Raw genomic sequence first — 20126 nt, forward strand, 5'->3', positions numbered from 1 at the left:
TTAACCTACTAACTCTACTTACTCCTGCGTCATTCTCCTTGGGTTGAAAGAACTTTTGCGTGAAAAGACTTGTGATAGCAGATGATTTCCTTGATGAATCCACACCAAAAGATCTCCTTGATGAATCCACACCAAAGACCCACACTCACAAATCAGATAAAATTTTACAAGATCCGTGGCAGCAGACGATCGCATTGATGAATCCACACAAAAAAAAATTCATTGGCGAATCCACGCCAAAAACCTGCACCTACAAATCAAATAAAATTCCACTAAAGCAAGGTGAAAGCCACAAGGACCGACCTTGCTCTGATACCAAACTGACGTCGGGATGTCGCTTGGGATACCAATCTTGGCGAGGTTAACAACCCCACTATGGTGACATAGTTTAAATTCACCAATCTTGGCGAGGTTAGTAACCCCACTATGGTGAAAATAGCCATAAATCCACCTTGGTCGGCCAAGCCAAGGATGCACCTCTTACTCTCAAAGAGTCTAGAGGAAAATAAGCACACAGCTTATTTTATATTCAAAAATCAACTTCAACTCTATTTCATAAATAAAAGGTACATGAGTTATTTATACTAGTAGGGGAAGGAAAAGCCTTCATGACTCGGACGATGTGGGACTAAAATATAACACAAAGTTCACTATCCTAAACAATATGAGATTTATATTCCCTTATTACAATTAACTAATATAATTAACCTACTAACTCTACTTGCTCCTGCGTCAGTTAAAGTCATCAGATGTAATTTTTTGAACTTTTGAAAGTTATATCACACTTTCTTCGTAATTCATTAAAGTAGAAGAACTATCTACAGGTGTTGATATTGTAAAAGTTATATGTTCTCCTTCTTAAATATTAGTCTTCCTCTTAAAAAATGTATCAATTCTTTGATTTTTCATTATTATTTTATATAAAAATTTGAATATATATCCTGTAAAATATGTAAAGAAGAAGTTAGAAGGATAAATATTAAAATTTATAATATTTATTGAATTTTTTTTATCAATTTATACAAATACAATAATATTAATACTTATTGAATATTCTATTTTTTTATCATATAAAAAATTAAATTAAATAAATAGTAAAATATAAAATAATATTAAATTAAATAAATAAAAATATATAATTTTTTATATTTGAACTTAAAGATAGAGAGAGTGTTGTTTATTGAACTTATTAGATACTTTAAGTCATAGTAAAATATTTAAGTCAATTGAACTATTTTTTATCTTCTAAAAAAGTACTACTAAGTTTTTTATAAAAAGTTTGGGGGGGCCATGTCCCCCTTGTCTGAACTAAGCTCCGCCACTGCGCATGGGGTAGACTAATTAAAAGCTTAGGGCACCCAAAAATTAATATAATGATGTTCCACGATGTGAGATAACTCTTCTCCAAAGAGTAGCTTTTGTTCAATTTTTTGATGTATCGTTTTCCATTTTCGTGCTTATTGAAGCTATGCCTTCAGTATCATTGTGTCTCCACAAAGTGAACCTCAGAGGCGGGAGACCAACTTCATATTAATCATTGCATAATGCTTTGTTCTTCTAAACAATAATGTTTTATTACGCTCTCTCACGCAAAAGTTTGCTATAAACCGTTTTTTTTAATTATGAGAAAAAATAAGCGATTATTCGTCATAAAATATTTTTCTTAAAAATTTAAACTAACAAATTTGTCACATTAAATAAAAAACCCTATATATTACATTGTCTAAACTATAAAATTTTAAATAATTTATGGCAAAATTTTTCTGTGTGGACTTTTAAAATGAAGTTTGTTGTTTTCATAACATAATCTGTTACGTGTAGATTAATTCTGAATAATAATGTTGAGCATCTTTTATTATGTAGGGTAGCGTGAACGGAAAACAATATATAATAACGTGCTCCCAACATTATATCCTATTATTAAAGTGTGTGACACATTACATTATATTATATTATTATAAAGTGTATGCTGTAGTAGTATTGTGTTCCCCCTTTTTTCAATTAGACAGCAATCTGAAACAGCAGTGCACATAATATAGTTGGAAAAATGACTAAGGATGACTCTTCTTGATGTGCTTTTATGATGTCCAAGAACCATATAGTATTTGATACTAATAATGTTGTTGTGCTAGTCCTATAGCCATTTTTTTTTTCTTCTTTTAGCGTTGAGATTTGAGACAGCATATTACCTTCACATCCAAGCGTTAATCATTGAGTTTATACTTTTGAAAAGTAAATTATTATTATATTTTTGAAAAAGTCCAAAGAATTAATATTAATTCAGCTAATTAATTTAAAAATCCGTTAATAATTTGAAAGAAAATTTTGAATAAAAAACTATGATGTTAAAAGGAATAAGAAAAAAAAGGATAATTTTCAAAAAATAGTGAATAAGTAAGTTTGTTTGGCTGTGATTCAATAATTAATTATTAGATGAAGTTAGCTGATTTTTTATTAGTTCTCTAGTGGACTTATATATTTTTATAGTGAGTCATATTTTGTTAAAAAAAATTATTTATGTATTTTAATTTAAGAATGTAAATCTTTTAAAAGCATTTCGTATTGAATTTAAAAGCATAGTCATTTTGGTAAGCAGACGAGTGTAGAACATAGCTAAACAATTAATTTTGTTGATAAAAATATGTAACTAAAATATTTAAATTTTAATTAATGTTACACAAATTCTTTCAAATAAAATTTCAATTTCTTCCTTTGGAGTCTCAATAAAGCAAGGGAGTGCTTTTCCTCTTTCATCACTTTCTTTTTTCCTTCATTTCCATTTGTTACATTATTTGTAGTGGTGGCTCATACTTTGTGCTAATTACTATGCCCCGTAGCCATGCTTTGTTCCCCACGTTTCATTTTGGTCTTGGATCTCAAAGAATTCAGTTTTAGATAGAAAGGGTAACCAAAAGCTATTTGTTTATGATATTTATTTGCTGTGTTATTCATACCGTACCCCTATCAACACATGGATAGATAATTATTAGGACGATAGATATTTCTTTCTATTAGACGGATCATAAATTCATAATTCATAATGTAAATTAATATTGGTTAACTAATAATTCATAGCTAGGTAGGTATATTACATTTTGGCTGCATTTGAAAGAAAGATTGAGACCGAAAGATTGAAATTAAGAGATAAAAATAGAAAGATAGAAATTAAATTAAATTTTTATATTATATTTGGTATAAAATATAATAAATTGATTTGTGTCTCAACATTACATTTAATTTAAAATAAATATAAAAATTGAAAGGTAAATTTAAAATTTAAAAATTAAATGAGAGTATTTTTAAATGTTATTAAAATTTCAGTCTTTGTCTCTAAAAATTTTAGTCTTTTGTGTTCTTATTCTCTGGAGATATTGAAAAGACTAAAATTTTGTATTCCGAAATTAAAATTTTAGTTCCGATCTTTGATCACTAAATACAATACTAAATTCTAATCCTCCAATCTCAGTTTTAGTTTGTGAAAACAAATGTTACCTTAGAACTTTTTAGAATGCTAGGAATTAAAATTCACAAGAGTTGAATTTTTTTTTCTTACTTTAGATTAACTAAAAATAAATTATTTGAAATTATTTGAAAATTCCAATTCTTATTTTTCTTTTCTTTATAAATCAGATAAAAAATGGTCTATTTCCAAAAATTCACTCTCACACTCTTCAAATTTAAATTTTATTCTATTAATATATTATAGTCATTCTAAATCATGAAATTAAATTTTAAATAAAAATAAATTTTTTTTCTTAAAGTAAACAATACTTTTTTTTTATATTAATTAGTTTTCAAACAAGCTCTAATGATTGTCAACGAGTAATAATTCAAATAGCATAATTTTTCCATCTTCAACTAAAGATTTAGGATTCGAATCTCACTCTTAACTCTAATTTTAAGGGAAAAAAAAATAGCGCTCTAATGATCATGTATAACCAATATTAACAACAAATGCATGCATCATGCTATGAGCCTATGATCTACCATGTTTGTATACTTCTAAGTCTATTAAACCATAAAAATATTAGTAACTTCCCTTCTAAATAAACTGAGGAGTATCTAATCGATCACATCAATAGACAAAAATTGAATATCTAATTATTGATTGAACCTTGACAAACTAAGTTTGATGATAATATTTAGTAGTGTACATTAATTACACTACGATGTGGTTCCTACCAACATGATTGAAACACTGTTTTCCACCATTAGCAGAAATCATAAAAGTGCAGTTTAAAATATTTAAATTAAATTCCCAAAAAGCAATTAAGCTTTCTAGGGAAATATTATGATAGTGACACCAATGTATTATCCGCTAAAATCATGAAGAAAAATCTAATAATCAAAACACTGATATCAACATAAACATTTTAAAATTAAATAAAAAATAAAATAAAAATCAACAAGAAAACTTGTTAAACTTGCATAATATGACAACAACGGCTGAAAGAACAAACAAAAAGGTTGGCAAAGGAATTGACTCATAACTTGTTTGGATTTAAATATTTCCATATGCTTCATTTAAACAGAACAAACATTGCTATGAATATTCCTTGCATTGTATAGCAGCTTTGAAGCAAGTACTATATGTTGTTTCCCAATCTTTATGACTTAAAACGATAAATGTTTTCTATACTCATTCTATTTTTTCGTACAATGAACCGACTCACTCTCTCGTCACCTGAACACCAGGTGAGTAAAAGAGAATAAATCGGTTCAATGTGCGAAAAATAAAACGAGTACAAAAAACACTAATTTTCAAGAACTTATTTGTATTTCTTCTTGTCCTTCTGAAGGGCATTGGATCATTTCAAGAATGTTGACAACCTCAGCCATATCTGGACGGTTTGATGGAACTTGTGAAGCACAAACCAACCCTAATTTCAACAGAGGAACTGCTTCCTCTGCTGCAAAATTACCAAAAAGCCTCTCATCAACACACTGCTCTAACTTGTCTCCTTCCAATGCACCTCTCACCATGTCACAAAGCACAACCACATCATCCTCCATGTACTCCACAGGCTTTCTCCCTGTCACCACCTCAAGAACAAGGACTCCGAAGCCGTACACGTCGCACTTCTCCGTGATCCTAACCGTCCGGCAGGCGAATTCCGGAGCCATGTATCCAAGTGCACTCTGTATCTTGCTGCTCAAGACATAATGATCCAGCATTGGCAATAGCCTCACAAGGCCAAAGTCTCCAATTCTAGGCTCATAAGAACAATCTATTAGAACATTGTTTGATTTTAGATTGTAGTGGATCATGTTGAGTTTGTGCAAATAGGCCAAACCTCTTGCCATGCCAAGAATAATCTTGAATCTTTGTTGCCAAGAAAGCACAACTTTCTTGCTATTTTCATCATGTAGAAGCTTATGCAAACTCCCTCTGGATAAATACTCATAAATAAGAAGCTGCAATGATGAAGTCCAATAATAACCTTCAAGTGCTACAAGATTCTGGTGCTTGATCTCCCCTAGAATCTTAACTTCCTTCTCAAAATCTTCTTGTGACTTTATCAAACCAGAGATTGTAAGCTTCTTGATTGCAACAGAACGGCCGTCGCGAAGGACAGTGCAATAAACAACTCCGAATCCACCACGGCCGATTTCGCTGTCTTTGTTTAGAAGATTATTAGCCCCATCAGCAAACTCTGCATGGCCGGAAAACATAACTAGCTTGCCATAGTTTGGATCCTTCACGGGCGAACCACTATAGTCTTCGTCGCCACCACCGGATAATGCAAATTGAGCCGGTGAATGCGAAGTTGAGGACCTCACATGGATGTTTAGAACAGTAACTACCACCACACCAATGGCAATGAAAACAGCTGCACCAATAGCTATAAGTGCAGATATACTGAGGATGATTTTATGATGGCGGTTTTGTGAGGATGCTCCTGAGTTGGAGTAAGAAGAATTCGGATTCAGGACAATTGGTTTTTGATGGTCAATGGTGCAGGAGTGATTGAAGACAGAACCACATAACAATGGATTACCAGAGATAGAAGAGGGAGATATGGTATCAAAGAAACCACCAACTGGTAACTCTCCTTGAAGATGATTGTGAGAAACATTGAATGATGAAATTTGGGAAAGATTTGTTAGCTCCTTTGGTAAGCTTCCAGAGAGTTCATTCCATGACAAATCTAAATACTGAAGATTGGTTAGATTTGCAATTGGTGCAGGGATTGAACCAATAAGCTTGTTGTGTGAAAGATTCCTGCAGCATTGACAATCAATAACTATTTAAATCTTCACTACTATATTCAACAAAATCAAGTAAAGTTTTGTTGGGAGAATTTGTCAAATGAATAACATCTTTTAAGTACAAGAAGCTTGCTTAGTTCTAAGTTGTTAGCAGTTCAACAAAATCAAGTAAAGTTTTGTTGGGAGAATTTGTCAAATGAATAACATCTTTTAAGTACAAGAAGCTTGCTTAGTTCTAAGTTGTTAGCAGTTCAATCTCTTATAAGTAAATCACCCACATTAAGAAATAAATAATTGTCATGAAACCACTTCTTTCAAAAAAAACTTAAGCTAGATTGAAAGAGTCACATGAATGGTTATATCTCTAACACGGCCTCTCATACAAGATTCTCTTTTTGGGTTTGCGTGAATTTCTGCATAGACTTTTTTTTTTTATTGGTCTTATGCTGAAATTCTCTCTTCTGGGGTTCAATAAAGATCGAACACTAGACCTTTCAGCTATAGAAACTCTGATACTATGTCATGATATCATTTCTCTCAAAAACTTAAGTTGATAAGAAGACACATGAATAGTTATATCTCTATCAATAATAAAGCATGAAAGATGGAAGCTATGAACTGAGAGCTTACAAGGATGTTAAGGATGAACACTTCTCAATTTGTCTTGGAATTCTTCCACTCAACAAGTTCTTTTGTAGCCTCAGTTCACTGAGAGAAACTGCACCTTCTATTTCATTAGGAATGCTTCCATTGAGCTTGTTCCCACTCAAGTCAAGAATGTACAAAGATTTGAGTTCTCCTATGCTTACTGGAATAGTGCCAGAGATGTTATTGGTTGACAAATTCAACACTTGCAAGCTACTGAGTCCTCCAATGCTGAATGGAATTTTGCCAGAAAATGCATTTGATGACAAATCCAAAATCTGAAGACCATGATAAGAAACAGGTATGGATTTTCTCAAGTTGTTTTCAGAAAGTGAGATACTTTGCAACCCCATCTTGAATATCCATGAAGGAAGGATCCCTGCCATGTGATTGTGACTAATGTCAAGAACCAAAAGCTTGTTGCAGTTTATCATTGAATCTGGTATGTTCCCAGTGATCTCATTCCTGGATAAATTCAACACACTCAGTGAATCAACATTTCCAATTGATTTTGGAATCCAACCAGAAAATCTGTTGTTAGAAAGGTCCAATATCTCCAAACTCTTCAATTCTCCAATCCAATCCGGAATGTGATCGGTGAACGAATTCCCCTGCAAACTGAGTGATGTGCATGAGGTGAGCCTTTGCATTGACTCAGGAATTTTCCCAGAGAGAAAATTATCACTGAAATCAATAAACTTTAACAGCAAGCAGCCTCCAATGTCCTCCGGAAGCCGGCCGGAGAGTCGGTTCTTGCCAAGCCTTAACTCCTTCAAATCATACAGATTCTGAATTCCTTCAGGAATCTCTCCTTCTAGCAGGTTACTTGAAAAATCAAATGATTGCAGACCCTTCAGATACCATATCCCGGATGGCAATTCACCATGTAGCTGATTAGAGGAAAAGTTTAGAGTTTCCAATGAAGTGCATGAACTCAAAGACTCGGGAACTTTACCTGAAAGGTTGTTATTTGCAAATGAAACTGATCTCAGAGACCAGCATTGTTGGAAAAAACCATTTGGGATTGGTCCATATAGATTGTTCTCACTGAAATCAAGAACTTGCAAATTCCCAAGGCTGGTAAGATCAGGGTTTATGCTCCCTGTGAAGTTGTTCCTAGCAAGTGACAAAATCTGAAGGTTCTGCAATCTCAATAGGCCTCTATCAATGTGGCCAGAAAGAGAGAATCCATCAAGAACAAGGGCATTTACCCTATTAGTTGAAGGGTCACATTTCACACCAACCCAGTTGCAAGGGTTGTTATCATCTTCATTCCAAGAAGTGAGTTTCCCATTTGGGTCTTGTAGAGCAGCTTTGAACACAATCAACCCCAGAACATCATCATTGAAAACTGTGTCTGTTGAGATCACTTGACCAAATAGAACTAGAAAATGGGACAGGAAGAATAACAGCACTTGCATCATGAATTTGCAGAAAGATATCCTCTAACAAGAACAATGTCATTTCATAGCTGCTTGAATTGGAAAGAGAAGTTGGAGGGTCCCAACAAAGCAAATCACATATGAACCAAAAAACACCAACACCACTTTGTTGCACATCAATATATGAAAGTTTCAAATGCAAGTAAAAGTAATGTATGTGTGTGAGAGAGAGAAAGGAACAAAGATGGAAAAGACACTGAATAGAGATAACAAGAATCCAAATCTCAGTGGATATAACAAAAAGGGGAAGAATGCAAACAAAGGATTGGACTAGACAATGATCATGTGAGGATGAGAAAAACAAAAGAAGAGAACAAAGTAAAGCAACTTCAATAAACTCACTTTACTTTCGACTTTTTCAAATGCAGTCCTTCCAAGAGAATTTGAAGTCTTGCAGAAAAGCTAGCAGAGTTGAGAAATGAGAATGACACAAATTATGTTCATAGAGGAAGAATTACAAACAGTTTGTGGACACAAAACAGCAAAACGGTAGGAACTGCTAAGAGTGAAGGATCCATATAGATATATGTATGAAATAGTGACAATGGAGTATGATTTTGAGGTGAATTTGGAATTCAAAAGAAGAATTTTGATTTGACACTGAAAGAGGGAAGAGACTATATAAGATACTAATGAATAAAGGAAACTATGGAGGGAAGGGAAGCATAGTGATAGAGGGTAGAGAAGAGCATTAAAGTAAGGCATTAAAGTGAGGCATTTAAAGCTTCCAACGGCAAAAGAAAGACACAATGAATGAGATGAGAGATAGTGTGAGAGTGAAGCTTTTTGTTTTTCTAAGTAACATTATAATGTTAAATGCTATATGGCCTATGATGTTTTGTGCATGGTGTGGCGCATGGCTTATTGGGTCAAACATGAATCTAAGTTGGTGCTTTAGTTTTGGGACATACACACCTTTTTCCATCTTACGTGGTTCAGATCTCACTCACATGCTTGATTGTATTGTCCATTTTTGGAGGAGGAAAACTTTTTTTTCTTTTTCAAATTCATAAACTTCTTACTTACGTTATGTTTTTCTTAATGTAGTTTACCTTATATAGCATGAAAATAGTTGATAAGAAATGTTTTTATAAGTGAGTTTAATTATTATACACCGCTAATGTAAAGGAGTTACTTGATGTAATTTGATTAAATGTTTGTCCAAAAGTAGATAGTTAAATTATATACACTAATAATGTATAGTTAAAAGTATTTTCGATGATTCTAGTATTTTCTGAAAACTAGAGGATAAATTATCTTCTATTATATATGGTCACATGATAGATTATTATGCATGCTTTTGATATATGAAATAGATCTATTACGTGATAATACATAATACTTTTTACTTTTTTTTTTTTTCTAATGAAGCAGCGGACATTTTTTGTGTCTGTATATTATTCAACACATTTCGAAGAAAATACCTATTTTTCGTATTTAACTATATTTTAATAAAAAATTATTTTTTCGGACATATTCTTAGACACCATCAGGTGTCAGCACCTTATTGTTATTTTTTTTTAAATGAATTTAGAAATAATATATATTATTATTATTTATTAAAATAAAAAATTATTTTAAATATTTATATAATTTAAAAATATTTAAAATAATTAAAATATTAATTTATATTTTATGTTTTATGTATATATTGTGTCTTTATGTCTTACACAAATTTAAATTTTGTGTATCTGTTTATCTCGTATCATGTGTATTGTGTCCTTGTCAATGTGGGTGCTTTATAGCTTTTTTAAAAAATGTTGAACAAATTTTCATAATTAAATATTTACATCAAATATTTTATACCAATAATTCATACAAATTGAAGCAAGATAAATTATTAGAAAAAAAAAATATTTTGGATTTTCTAAGCGAGAAACTTATAAATGATAATCATTCGATAAGACTTGTTTGTAACAGAAATTCTGATCAAATATGATTATTTCTTCACTCGGTACAAACATAAATATCTTGTCATATTGTGTGAACTACTCATTGAACAGTAGAATATGAATCTCCCTCACGGACCAAAGTTGTTGTGGTCTTGCAGTTTTCAGAAACTGCACACAATCACAACACATCGTACTTAATATGTTACATTTAATAGTTGAAAATCGTTAGATAACAATTTAGTTAATCATGTTAAATCATTTAACAATTTTCAATTATCAATTTCAATATTCACCTTCTAAAAGATAATTAAGAAGAAAATAAGAGATTGATGAAGTATTAACTTATAAACAGTTGGATAGGACGTAACATAACTGCTTCTCATGCGATTCATTTTTTCTATTGGCATGCAGAAGAGAATCCGGTTGCTTCATTCAGAGAATCACAGTATTGTGCAGTGTTATCTGCGTCATATCAAAATTGAAATCAGAGCAAATTGATGTCATGGAATGTGCTTATTGTCTTGGTAGAGAAGGACATGCATGAAAAGAAGAGCACCCACCAAACAAAATGATGCCACTCAAACCGGATAACAGAATATTTTGTTTAAATTTGTAATGTCATAATAATCTGGTTCAAGCTAGATCAATTTACTATGGTGTACATATTTTACACCCAATATCTAGATATGCATTTTAATTTAGCAAAATTAACTACTTTTAACACTAATTAAGTGAACGGTCATCTTAAATAAAAAATTTTGATGATTTAATAAAATATTTCCAGCAAACTATTTTTTTTTTTAATTTATCGCATGAATAATCATCAAAAAGATAAAATTTAATCAGATAACCGTATTTAACATGCTATATCATCTGTGCATCAAATTAAGATAAAACTTTTTGGTTGAAACCGTGCAAATAGCAGTTTTGCTCTGTAATGGAACCATTTGGGTGACTATTTACGAGCTTTTAATTCGAGCCTATATTAAACAGGATTGGATATCTAACAATTTGATCAGCAGACGATTACTATTTTCTTTTTTATCGCCACAGGGCATTGGTATGATGTAATCTATTGGAATTTAGGCTTTCTCCGATTGGAAGAGATTCTGCTTACAGCTGATAATATATCTTAGTCTGTGCGATGTATTTTTCCCCATCCCCTTCTCTAGCCAATGTAACTAGTATCATCAAAGAGGCCGTGTTAGATGTTAATGTTTTTAATCTGTTAGAAAGTGTTCTTTCGTATGGTGAACAGCTTGGATAGCCTCTGTTTTAACTTCTAAAAGGGTAGCCTCTGTTCTAGCTTCTAAAATGTTCACGTGTCAGAAGAAGGAAGTATGGGCGATATTAGATGCCTATTAGAGATAAGTTATCAACTCCTAATAACTACATATAAAAAAAAGCTCAATGTATTAACTACTAAATCCGCTGACACCTATGCAAAGCCCTCAATGTATTGTTCACTCGTGGAGTGCATAGCCATAGGAGCAACAAACCCGACCATGCATTCCTTGTTTGAGTTGTTTATTCTTTAACAATGATTTTATCAAACCATATTCTCCTAATGTGTCACTTTCAGGTAATAAGCAGCGTTTAAAAAGTATTGACTAGAAAAGTTCGCCCAAAAACACAAGATATAACAGAAATATATCTCAGGGCCACTACTGTTCATTAATGTTAAAAAACTGTAACAAAAGTAAAGAGATGGATCCATCAACAGAAAATCTAAATTCCACAACAGAGATTGAGTATACAAAATACAAAAATGAACTTGAACTACATGTCATTTATCCTTATGCCTCCCTACGCACAAAGTAAAGCTTGCCCATCACATGGAGGACGGCAACAAATGCAATGAAGCCAATGCTCATTACAAGAACCACATTTGGAGAGATCTTGAGCCCCGGAGCATCATCGGTGTAGAATTGAAGCATAGTTCCAGCTGCTCCTCCGGAGGCACCACCGCTGGTTGTTCTCCTTCTCCTTAAGCTAGCAGCTGCTGCTGCACTTCCTCTTGGGGGAGCTGTTCCTCCTAAAGCCATTTTTCTGCAACATATATTCAAACAATAATAATGTGAAAACTAACACCTACATGCAGATACCATCTTAAAATCATAATCATGAATTACACACTACCGCCATGCAACAGAAACCCTCAAATCAATTAATAAAGTAAGGAATAACATGATCATAATTAATTAACCATATAAAAAATAAAATTAAGGATTTGGCAGACTAATATTGACTTTGATTTCTTATCCTTCTCCTTTTCAAGTTCACTAATGTTATTAGAATCTTTGATAGAGTGCCGCAGCAACCATATATATATACACACACACACGATGGAATCAACTAGTTCTAAATTGCGGTTGCAACGTGAATACTGCGATTGCAAAAACGTGCATAAAAAACACAATGGGTGCTTCTGCAATCACAGCAATTTAAAACCCTAATTCTGAAAGCAAATTTCAAAATCTAATAAGCCATAAACTAAAAATAAAGTTCATACAGAGATCAAGCAATCGATTTTTGAACAAGCTACTTAGTTTCCACCTAAGTCCACAAAATCTTACTAAACTGCCATGAATATGTGCAATACCATAAACTCCGAAATCACAATTGGATCTAAATCCAAATCGCAGATCCAGAATTATCAAATAACAAGCCATGCATACAAATCATCGAATTCCAAACCCTAACTTCATCATAGCACAGAAAATTGCAGCTAAAATAAAAACAAATAACAGATCTGAGACCAAACAGAAAAAGGAAAACCGAATCAGTAACAAGAAAAACAAACCTTAATGCAGAATTCCGGTGAAGCTAGCTCGTAGGCGTCAGAGATCTGAGACGGAGAAACGACGACCAAAAGGGATTAAGATTTTTGGGTGCGTTTTTGAGGTTTAAAGTTTAAACAGCAGTTTCTGCTTCTAATATCGTTTTATAAACAGGAAGAGTTCGACTTGGATGCTTACTTGAGAGTCCACGCGATAATGACCAATAATACTTTGCCACGTCAGCAAACTTATATGTCAAAAAAACTCCACGCAAACAAAACGGTTTTAAACTTTTAATATGGTATATTATTATTTTATTATAAAAATTTAAAATTTACTTTGAGATAAGATTTATTTACATATTACTTACTTAATTAACATTGAGAATGTGAAATGAGATTTATTTAATTTTTTAATTTAAACATTTTTATTTTTAAAATAAAATTTTAAAATTTCATACCTTTTCAAATGAAATAAAATATTTGTTTAGAAACTATTAAATCGATAAAAAAATATTTTTTTTATTTTTTAGTGTGTTTGAAAAATTTCTAATAATAAAAATAAAAACACTAAAAAAATAAAAAAATAATTTTATCTTATTTTACCTAAACATAATTAATAAATAAAAAAAAATTTTTATATGAGATATCTAAATATAAAATCACTTTAAATAAAAGATCTTTTAAAAAAAATATTTTTTCTAAAAAAATAGGGTCCAAACAAGTTTAAAATCAAATTCAAAGAGCAGCACATTATATTTTGGATGGGACCATTTTTTTTTCCCAAAATTAATTCTAAAGGGCACAATAAACATCCTTAATTTTCATTATTAAACTTAATTTTTATAGAAAAACGTATATATATTTGTGTGAGTATTCGGTCAACGATCCATCCTTTTGCCAATATGAAAAGTCTTCTTTCTTTTTAGGTGTTTAGGTTGGGGAAGCTACAAAAATCTAAAGTCTTCGGTTAATTTTGTTTTTGTGGGAACACTAGCTAGGACTACTTTTTTTGGACATGCTCTAGTTAGGACTTATGACCTGCAAATTGTAATATGGGCTTCTGCAACTCTTATAAAAACTGAGGTTTTACATGTCATAGAAACTGTGCTATTGAGATCTTAATGTTTTTTTTTTTGAAGAGGAGCTCTTATTGATATTACTTATCATTCATCAACAGTTTGGGCCAATACTAATATTGAACTTAAGAATCGTTAGACAAATCATAACCCGATATAGAATCTGACCCAGAAAACTTAGAATCCTCAAACGTGGAAGGTTTAGCTTGCAGATATAATTCCGACGAAAATTACCAAAAACCAGTCCCAAAAAAAAATTCTTAGATCCTCTCTGCCCTCTCTTTCTCTCCTCTTTACCTCTCGTTACTAACAAACACCAACAACCTCCACCAAACTCATCATTTTTCATTCTATCTTTGCAAAACAAAAATCATGCTCTCTTCATTTCACAACTTCACACACATTACATCCATGGCTTCCACCACTACCATCACAGCTATCGGCTCCAACCTCATCGTTAGTCTGCAAATTTTGTACTTACTGTCTCAAGGCTCCTGATGGTGTCCTACCAAAATCGACGGCAACTCTGCCATTGTTATCAAGCTTCGCAATGATGAGTTTAGCCATATGCTCGTCGAAATCCTTGAGGAAAAATCATGCACTAATTCAACGAGATTGCAATCACACATCGCTGCTTTTTTTGTTTTAATCAAGACAGTGACAAACTCTTAAATGAGTATGAGAAAATTATGTTATTTAAACTATAACTCATTCGCCAATTCTAAATGTTAATCCAATCTATTTTTAACTACAATAAAATTAGGCATAGTGTTCGTTTGAGCGCCATTATTCTGTTAAAAAAAGATATTTTTTTAATGAAAAAAGATTTTTTTTTTTATTTTTTTTTGTGTTTGGCAAATTTTTAATAGTAAAAGTAAAAGTACTCGAAAAATAAAAAAACAATATCTTTTTTGATAAGCTTTATTTTACATCTTTTTTTAAAAGATCTTTTTTCTTTAAAAAAAAGATGTTTTTCATGTAATAAATAAACAAAAAAGTACTTTTATATTGTTATACTCAAACATAATTGCTAGATAAAAAGATTTTTTTGTATGAGATATCCAAACATAAAATTACTTTTACTTCTCTATAAGATCTTTTAAAAAAAGATAACTCGAAAAAAGATCTTTTTTTAGAAGCTCACCCAAACAAAGTGATAGAGCAAGTGAAAATTGAGAATGGAAGAAGCTTGGCATTAGTTTATCGCACTTGAAAAAACTAAATATACCCATTAACGATCTACATTGTTAAAAAAGTTACATTAAATATCAAAATAAAAATAAATAAATACATACCAATAGAAATCAAACTATCAAAAAATAAATTACATGGATAGAGTATCCTACATATGTTATTTTCATAATAATAAAAAAAATCAAATTATATCAAAAACATTTTATATGTGCAGAATATCCTTCATATATTATTCTCATAAAGAAAAAGAAGAAGAGAAAAAAGAGAAGGAGGAGAAAAAAAAAAAGGCACAGTAATACTATAGACTAATACTAAAATTTAACTACATTAAAAGATGGGTGTGGCTTACCTTAATTATTTTTTTTTTATTTATTTAACCAAGTCGAACTGGTGACTTGAACCTTGACCATAATCCAGTTGAGTAATTTAGTGTAAAATTGTCTGATTTTGCAGTTCCAATCAAGTCCAAATGAAATTAGGTCAAATTTGGCTCAAACAAATCGGACCCAGGTCGAATCTTTGGAGCAGTCCAATCCGTGAACAGTCCCAGTACCACCCTCTATCGCTTTTTCCATTTTGTAATGTTGTTACATTGTTCCCCTCCCTCCCTATTTGTGGTTCTATCTGGTTTTTTCCATTTCCATTGCACTACTTATCTTCTTTTATCTTTGTCTGGTGTTGTTTGTTGAATGCATAAAGAGGAGATCAATTTAACCATTTTAGATGTGCAATGCAAGTCCTTATATGAATAAGAGGTAATCATTTATTATTTTCTATTAATAAATGTTTGATAAAATTTTATGTTTATTGTTGCTGCTGTGTTTTTGTGAAATTATTTTTTTTCATAATTTTTTTTATACGTATTCTGTGATAAATTTAGACTTTTAGTTTTGAATGTTAAAAGTAAAAGATAAAAGATTTTGGAGATGTGATTCTATGAGATTTTGGATGTTTTATGAGACTTTTATCAATTTGTATTCGTTGTTTTGGATATTTCAATGATATGGACTTTTAAATATTCCGAATTTTGAATAACCTACCGTTGTTCTTTTCTTTGACAAGTATGTTTCTTTTTCTCATGTTTTTAGTTTGTATATTTGTTTGAAAGGCCTGATGAGATAACCAAGGGTCACCTTCGATCTTTACATATCAAAGCCAAGGTAGAAGGATTGGTAATTAATCGCATCTTGGTCGATGGAGGAGCAGCAATTAATTTGCTGTCAGAAAGCATACTCCCACTATTTCAGAAAATGGTTGAAGATTTGATTAAGACAAATTTCGCTGTTATTGGATTCAATGGTAAGTCGACAACAGTCTTGAAAATGATTCCACTCGGGATTAAAGTAGGAAGTGTCGAACGACCCACGGTATTTATAGTAGTGCCTACCAAGGCAACCTTTAATATGCTGTTGGAAAGAGACTAGATCCATGGAGTAAGGGCAATTCCCTCGCCCTACATCAAAAGTTGGTGCTCTAGGACGAGGGTGGAAGGATCAAGAAATTGAAGCTGACGACATCCATTTCTATGTCGAACAAATGAATGTCAGCTTTAAAGAATATCATACTAGTATTTGACTACTAGATATTGATATGAGCACCTTTGACCCATCTCTTTTCAAAGACTGCTATGTTGGGGTCCATGGCAAGAAGTTGGTCCTTAAGGTCAAGGAAAGCTTGGCCATAAAATCCACTTGATGGTTATATCGAGCCATTAGGCTCGACTCTTAGCCTATATGGTTGAGAAGAAGGAGTGCACAGAAGAACGTGCACTAGATTGTATATATGATCTCGGCCCCTTACGGTTTGAGAAGTGCGATTTATTTTCAAAAGACTTGCACAATAAAAAAGTCAAAGTACAAGACCCTCTCGAGGAAGTCGAGACTAGTGGAGAAGGTTGAGTTACATATGTCAGCAAATGCTTGGATCCTGTTTTTAAGGAGAAGCTAATAGAAGTGTTGAAGAGATATTAGGATTATTTTGCCTGGTAATATAAAAAAATGCCTGGGTTGCACAGATCTTTGGTCGAACATAATCTTCCCCTTATTGATAATGCTCAACCTATAAAGCAAGCTCTTAGATGTTTTGCACCTAAAAGTATGGTTAAGATCAAACAGGAGGTCAAACGTTTGTTGAGAGATGGGTTTATTCAAACAGCCAGGTATGTCGAATGAATTTCTAATATTGTGCCTGTCATAAGGAAAAATGGAAAGCTAAGAGTGTGTATTGATTTCAGGGATTTGAAAAAAGTTACACCAAAGGATGAGTATCACATGCTAATTACAGAGATGCTAATCGACTCTGCAGCAGAAAGCGAACTTCTGAGCTTCATGGATGGACACTCAGGATATAATCAGATATTCATATCCCAGGAAGATGTGTCTAAAATAGTTTTTTAATGCCCTGGAGTCATTGGCACCTATGAATGGTTAGTCATGCCATTTGAACTAAAGAATATTGGGGCAACTTACCAAAGAGCAATGCATTTTATTTTCCATGATTTTATTGGTAAGTTTATGAGAATTTACATTGATGATCTAGTGGTAAAGTCAGAGTCGAAAGAATCTTATTTAAACAATTTAGAGACTAGTTTTAAATGAATGAGATATCATCGACTTAAGATGAATCCATTAAAATGTATTTTTGGTGTATCTGCAAGAAACTTTTTGGGATTCATTGTGTAGAAAAAATGAGTAGCTGTCGACACTAACAAGTGCAAAGCTATCTTTGACTCATCACCTCCCAAAAACAAGAAAGAAGTTCAATCTTTCTTAGGTAAAGTAAATTTTCTTTGGCATTTCATTTCAAACCTGTCAGAAAAAATAAGGACGTTTACTCCCTTGTTGAAATTTAAATAAGCATTTGACCAAATCAAGCAGTATTTGACTTCACCACAAATTGTGGCACCTGTTAAGTAAGGTCGACCACTAAAGTTATATATAGCTGCATCAGAAACAACTCTGGAGGGCATATTAACCCAAGATGATGAAGATGGTAGTGAAAGAGTAGTTTACTATCTAAGTCGAATGTTAACCGATGTAGAAACTCAATATAATGCGGTCGAGAAACTTTGCTTAGCCTTATATTACTCTTGTACTAAACTTAAAAGTTATCTCGTTGGAAAGAATGTTTATGTTGTGTTGAAAGTTGATATCATTAAATACATGCTTTCTTACCCAATGTTAAGAGGATGAATTGGCAACTGGATGTTAGCCTTAATCGAATATTCTTTATTTTATGTCCCTGCCAAGGCTGATAAAGGGCAAGTAATTGCTGACTTTCTAGCAGACAACCCTTGTGTCGATATTGATGAATGGCCCATACTTGGATATCTAGAGCTCAAACCCTAGAGGTTTTTTTCAATGGGTCGAAACATCAGATCGAAGTAGGAGTGTGAATAGCGTTAATCACCTCTGATGACATTTCGACCCAGTTCATGTTTTGACTAGAGCCAGGTCTATCAAACAATGAAGTAGAATATGAGGCCTAAATCATTGGCCTAGAACTCTTAATTGAAACAGGATCTCGAACCGTCAAAATCCTATGAGATTTACAATTAGTAGTTCAACAATTGGCTAGAAACTATTGAGTTATTAGTCAAAATTTAGCCAAGTATTTTGTGGTAGCCGTTTGACTATTAGCTGAATTCAACTCAGTTTCAATAAAACGCATATTTAGAGAGTCGAATCAAGAAGCTAATGAGTTAGCTCAAATGGCTTCTGGATATAAAATATCTCCTAAGTTGATAAAGGAGTTTAGTGAAATTGAAACTAACTTAACTCCTTTAGAAGTAAGAGGGGTTTATTGTGCAAACGCTCTCGATCCAAATGATTGGAGATGTAAGATTATCGACTTCCTTAAAAACCCAATCAAAGAACAGATCAAAAAATTAAATATTTAGTATTGAGCTTTGTGTTAGTTGGAGGGGATCTATTCAAGAAAAGTGTCAATGGTTCTTTGCTCCAATGCTTAAGTATGCAAGATGCATATTTAGCTATGGTAGAAGTGCATGAAGGTATTTGTGGAGCTCATTAAGCAGGTCGAAAAATGAATTGGACCCTATGTTGATAGGGACTGTATTGGCCTTCAATGATGAAAGATTGTATCGATTTTGCTCGACATTGCGATCAATACCAAAGGCAGGCACCAATTCAGAGAGTTTCTATCTCCAATTTACATGCTATAATCAGGCCCTAACCATTTAGAGGTTAGCCTCTCGACCTAATAGGAATGATTCATCCTCCTTCAACTAAGGGGCACACGTTTATTTTGGTAGTAGTGGATTACTTTACAAAGTGGGTGGAGGTTGTGCCCATGAAAAAAGTTACACAAGCCAAAATAATTGATTTTGTATATTGAGGAATCGATCATTCATAGATTTGGTATTCTCCAAACTTTAACTACAAATCAAGGGACGATATTTACTGGTCGACAAATAAAGGGGTTTGCGGAGTCACGAGATATTAAAATAGTAAACTCGACTCCATACTATGCACAGACTAATGGCCAAGTTGAAGCCATTAATAAAATTCTTATAAGTTTGATAAAGAAGCATATAGGGAGGCAACCTCCACTACAAGAAAAATACCCGTTCAGCCACACTTTTTTTAAGCTACATTTGAAAAGTGTAGCAATAGGCTACGCTTTTCTCCGTGTTGTCTTTTTATAAGAGGTAAAGATACACAATTGTGGCATCGTTTAAAAAGTGTAGCCTTAGGTATTATAGAAATCACTTATAAAGCGTAGCCGTAGGTTGATATCTATGAGTTCACTTTTCATATCAAAGAGAACGCTTTTAAAGAGTAACTTATTTATGATGTTTTGGGTGCGCTTTAAAAGTGATGCCTAATGTATATAGGGCAAATCCTAACACTTAGTGAAATTTTTA

General features: G+C 32.5%; 2 protein-coding genes across 2 annotated transcripts; both read right to left on the reverse strand.

Moving 5' to 3' along the window:
- Nucleotides 1-4481: 4481 nt before the first annotated feature.
- On the reverse strand, nucleotides 4482-9097 carry LOC107625884 (leucine-rich repeat receptor-like protein kinase PXC2). The gene is made up of 2 exons (XM_016328613.3): nucleotides 6841-9097; nucleotides 4482-6223 (listed from the first exon to the last, which is right to left on the reverse strand). The coding sequence occupies exons 1-2, from the start codon at nucleotides 8277-8279 to the stop codon at nucleotides 4762-4764; spliced, it is 2901 nt and encodes a 966-aa protein (XP_016184099.1). The 5' UTR covers nucleotides 8280-9097; the 3' UTR covers nucleotides 4482-4761.
- A 2726-nt stretch (nucleotides 9098-11823) lies between these two features.
- LOC107625885 (protein transport protein Sec61 subunit beta) lies at nucleotides 11824-13127 on the reverse strand. The gene is made up of 2 exons (XM_016328615.3): nucleotides 12993-13127; nucleotides 11824-12238 (listed from the first exon to the last, which is right to left on the reverse strand). The coding sequence occupies exon 2, from the start codon at nucleotides 12232-12234 to the stop codon at nucleotides 11986-11988; it is 249 nt and encodes an 82-aa protein (XP_016184101.1). The 5' UTR covers nucleotides 12235-12238; nucleotides 12993-13127; the 3' UTR covers nucleotides 11824-11985.
- Between the last annotated feature and the right edge of the window lie 6999 nt (nucleotides 13128-20126).

The sequence above is a fragment of the Arachis ipaensis genome, chromosome B2 (assembly GCF_059453495.1).
Source record: "Arachis ipaensis isolate K30076 ecotype BB chromosome B2, ASM5945349v1, whole genome shotgun sequence".
In the NCBI taxonomy this organism is placed as follows: domain Eukaryota; kingdom Viridiplantae; phylum Streptophyta; class Magnoliopsida; order Fabales; family Fabaceae; genus Arachis; species Arachis ipaensis.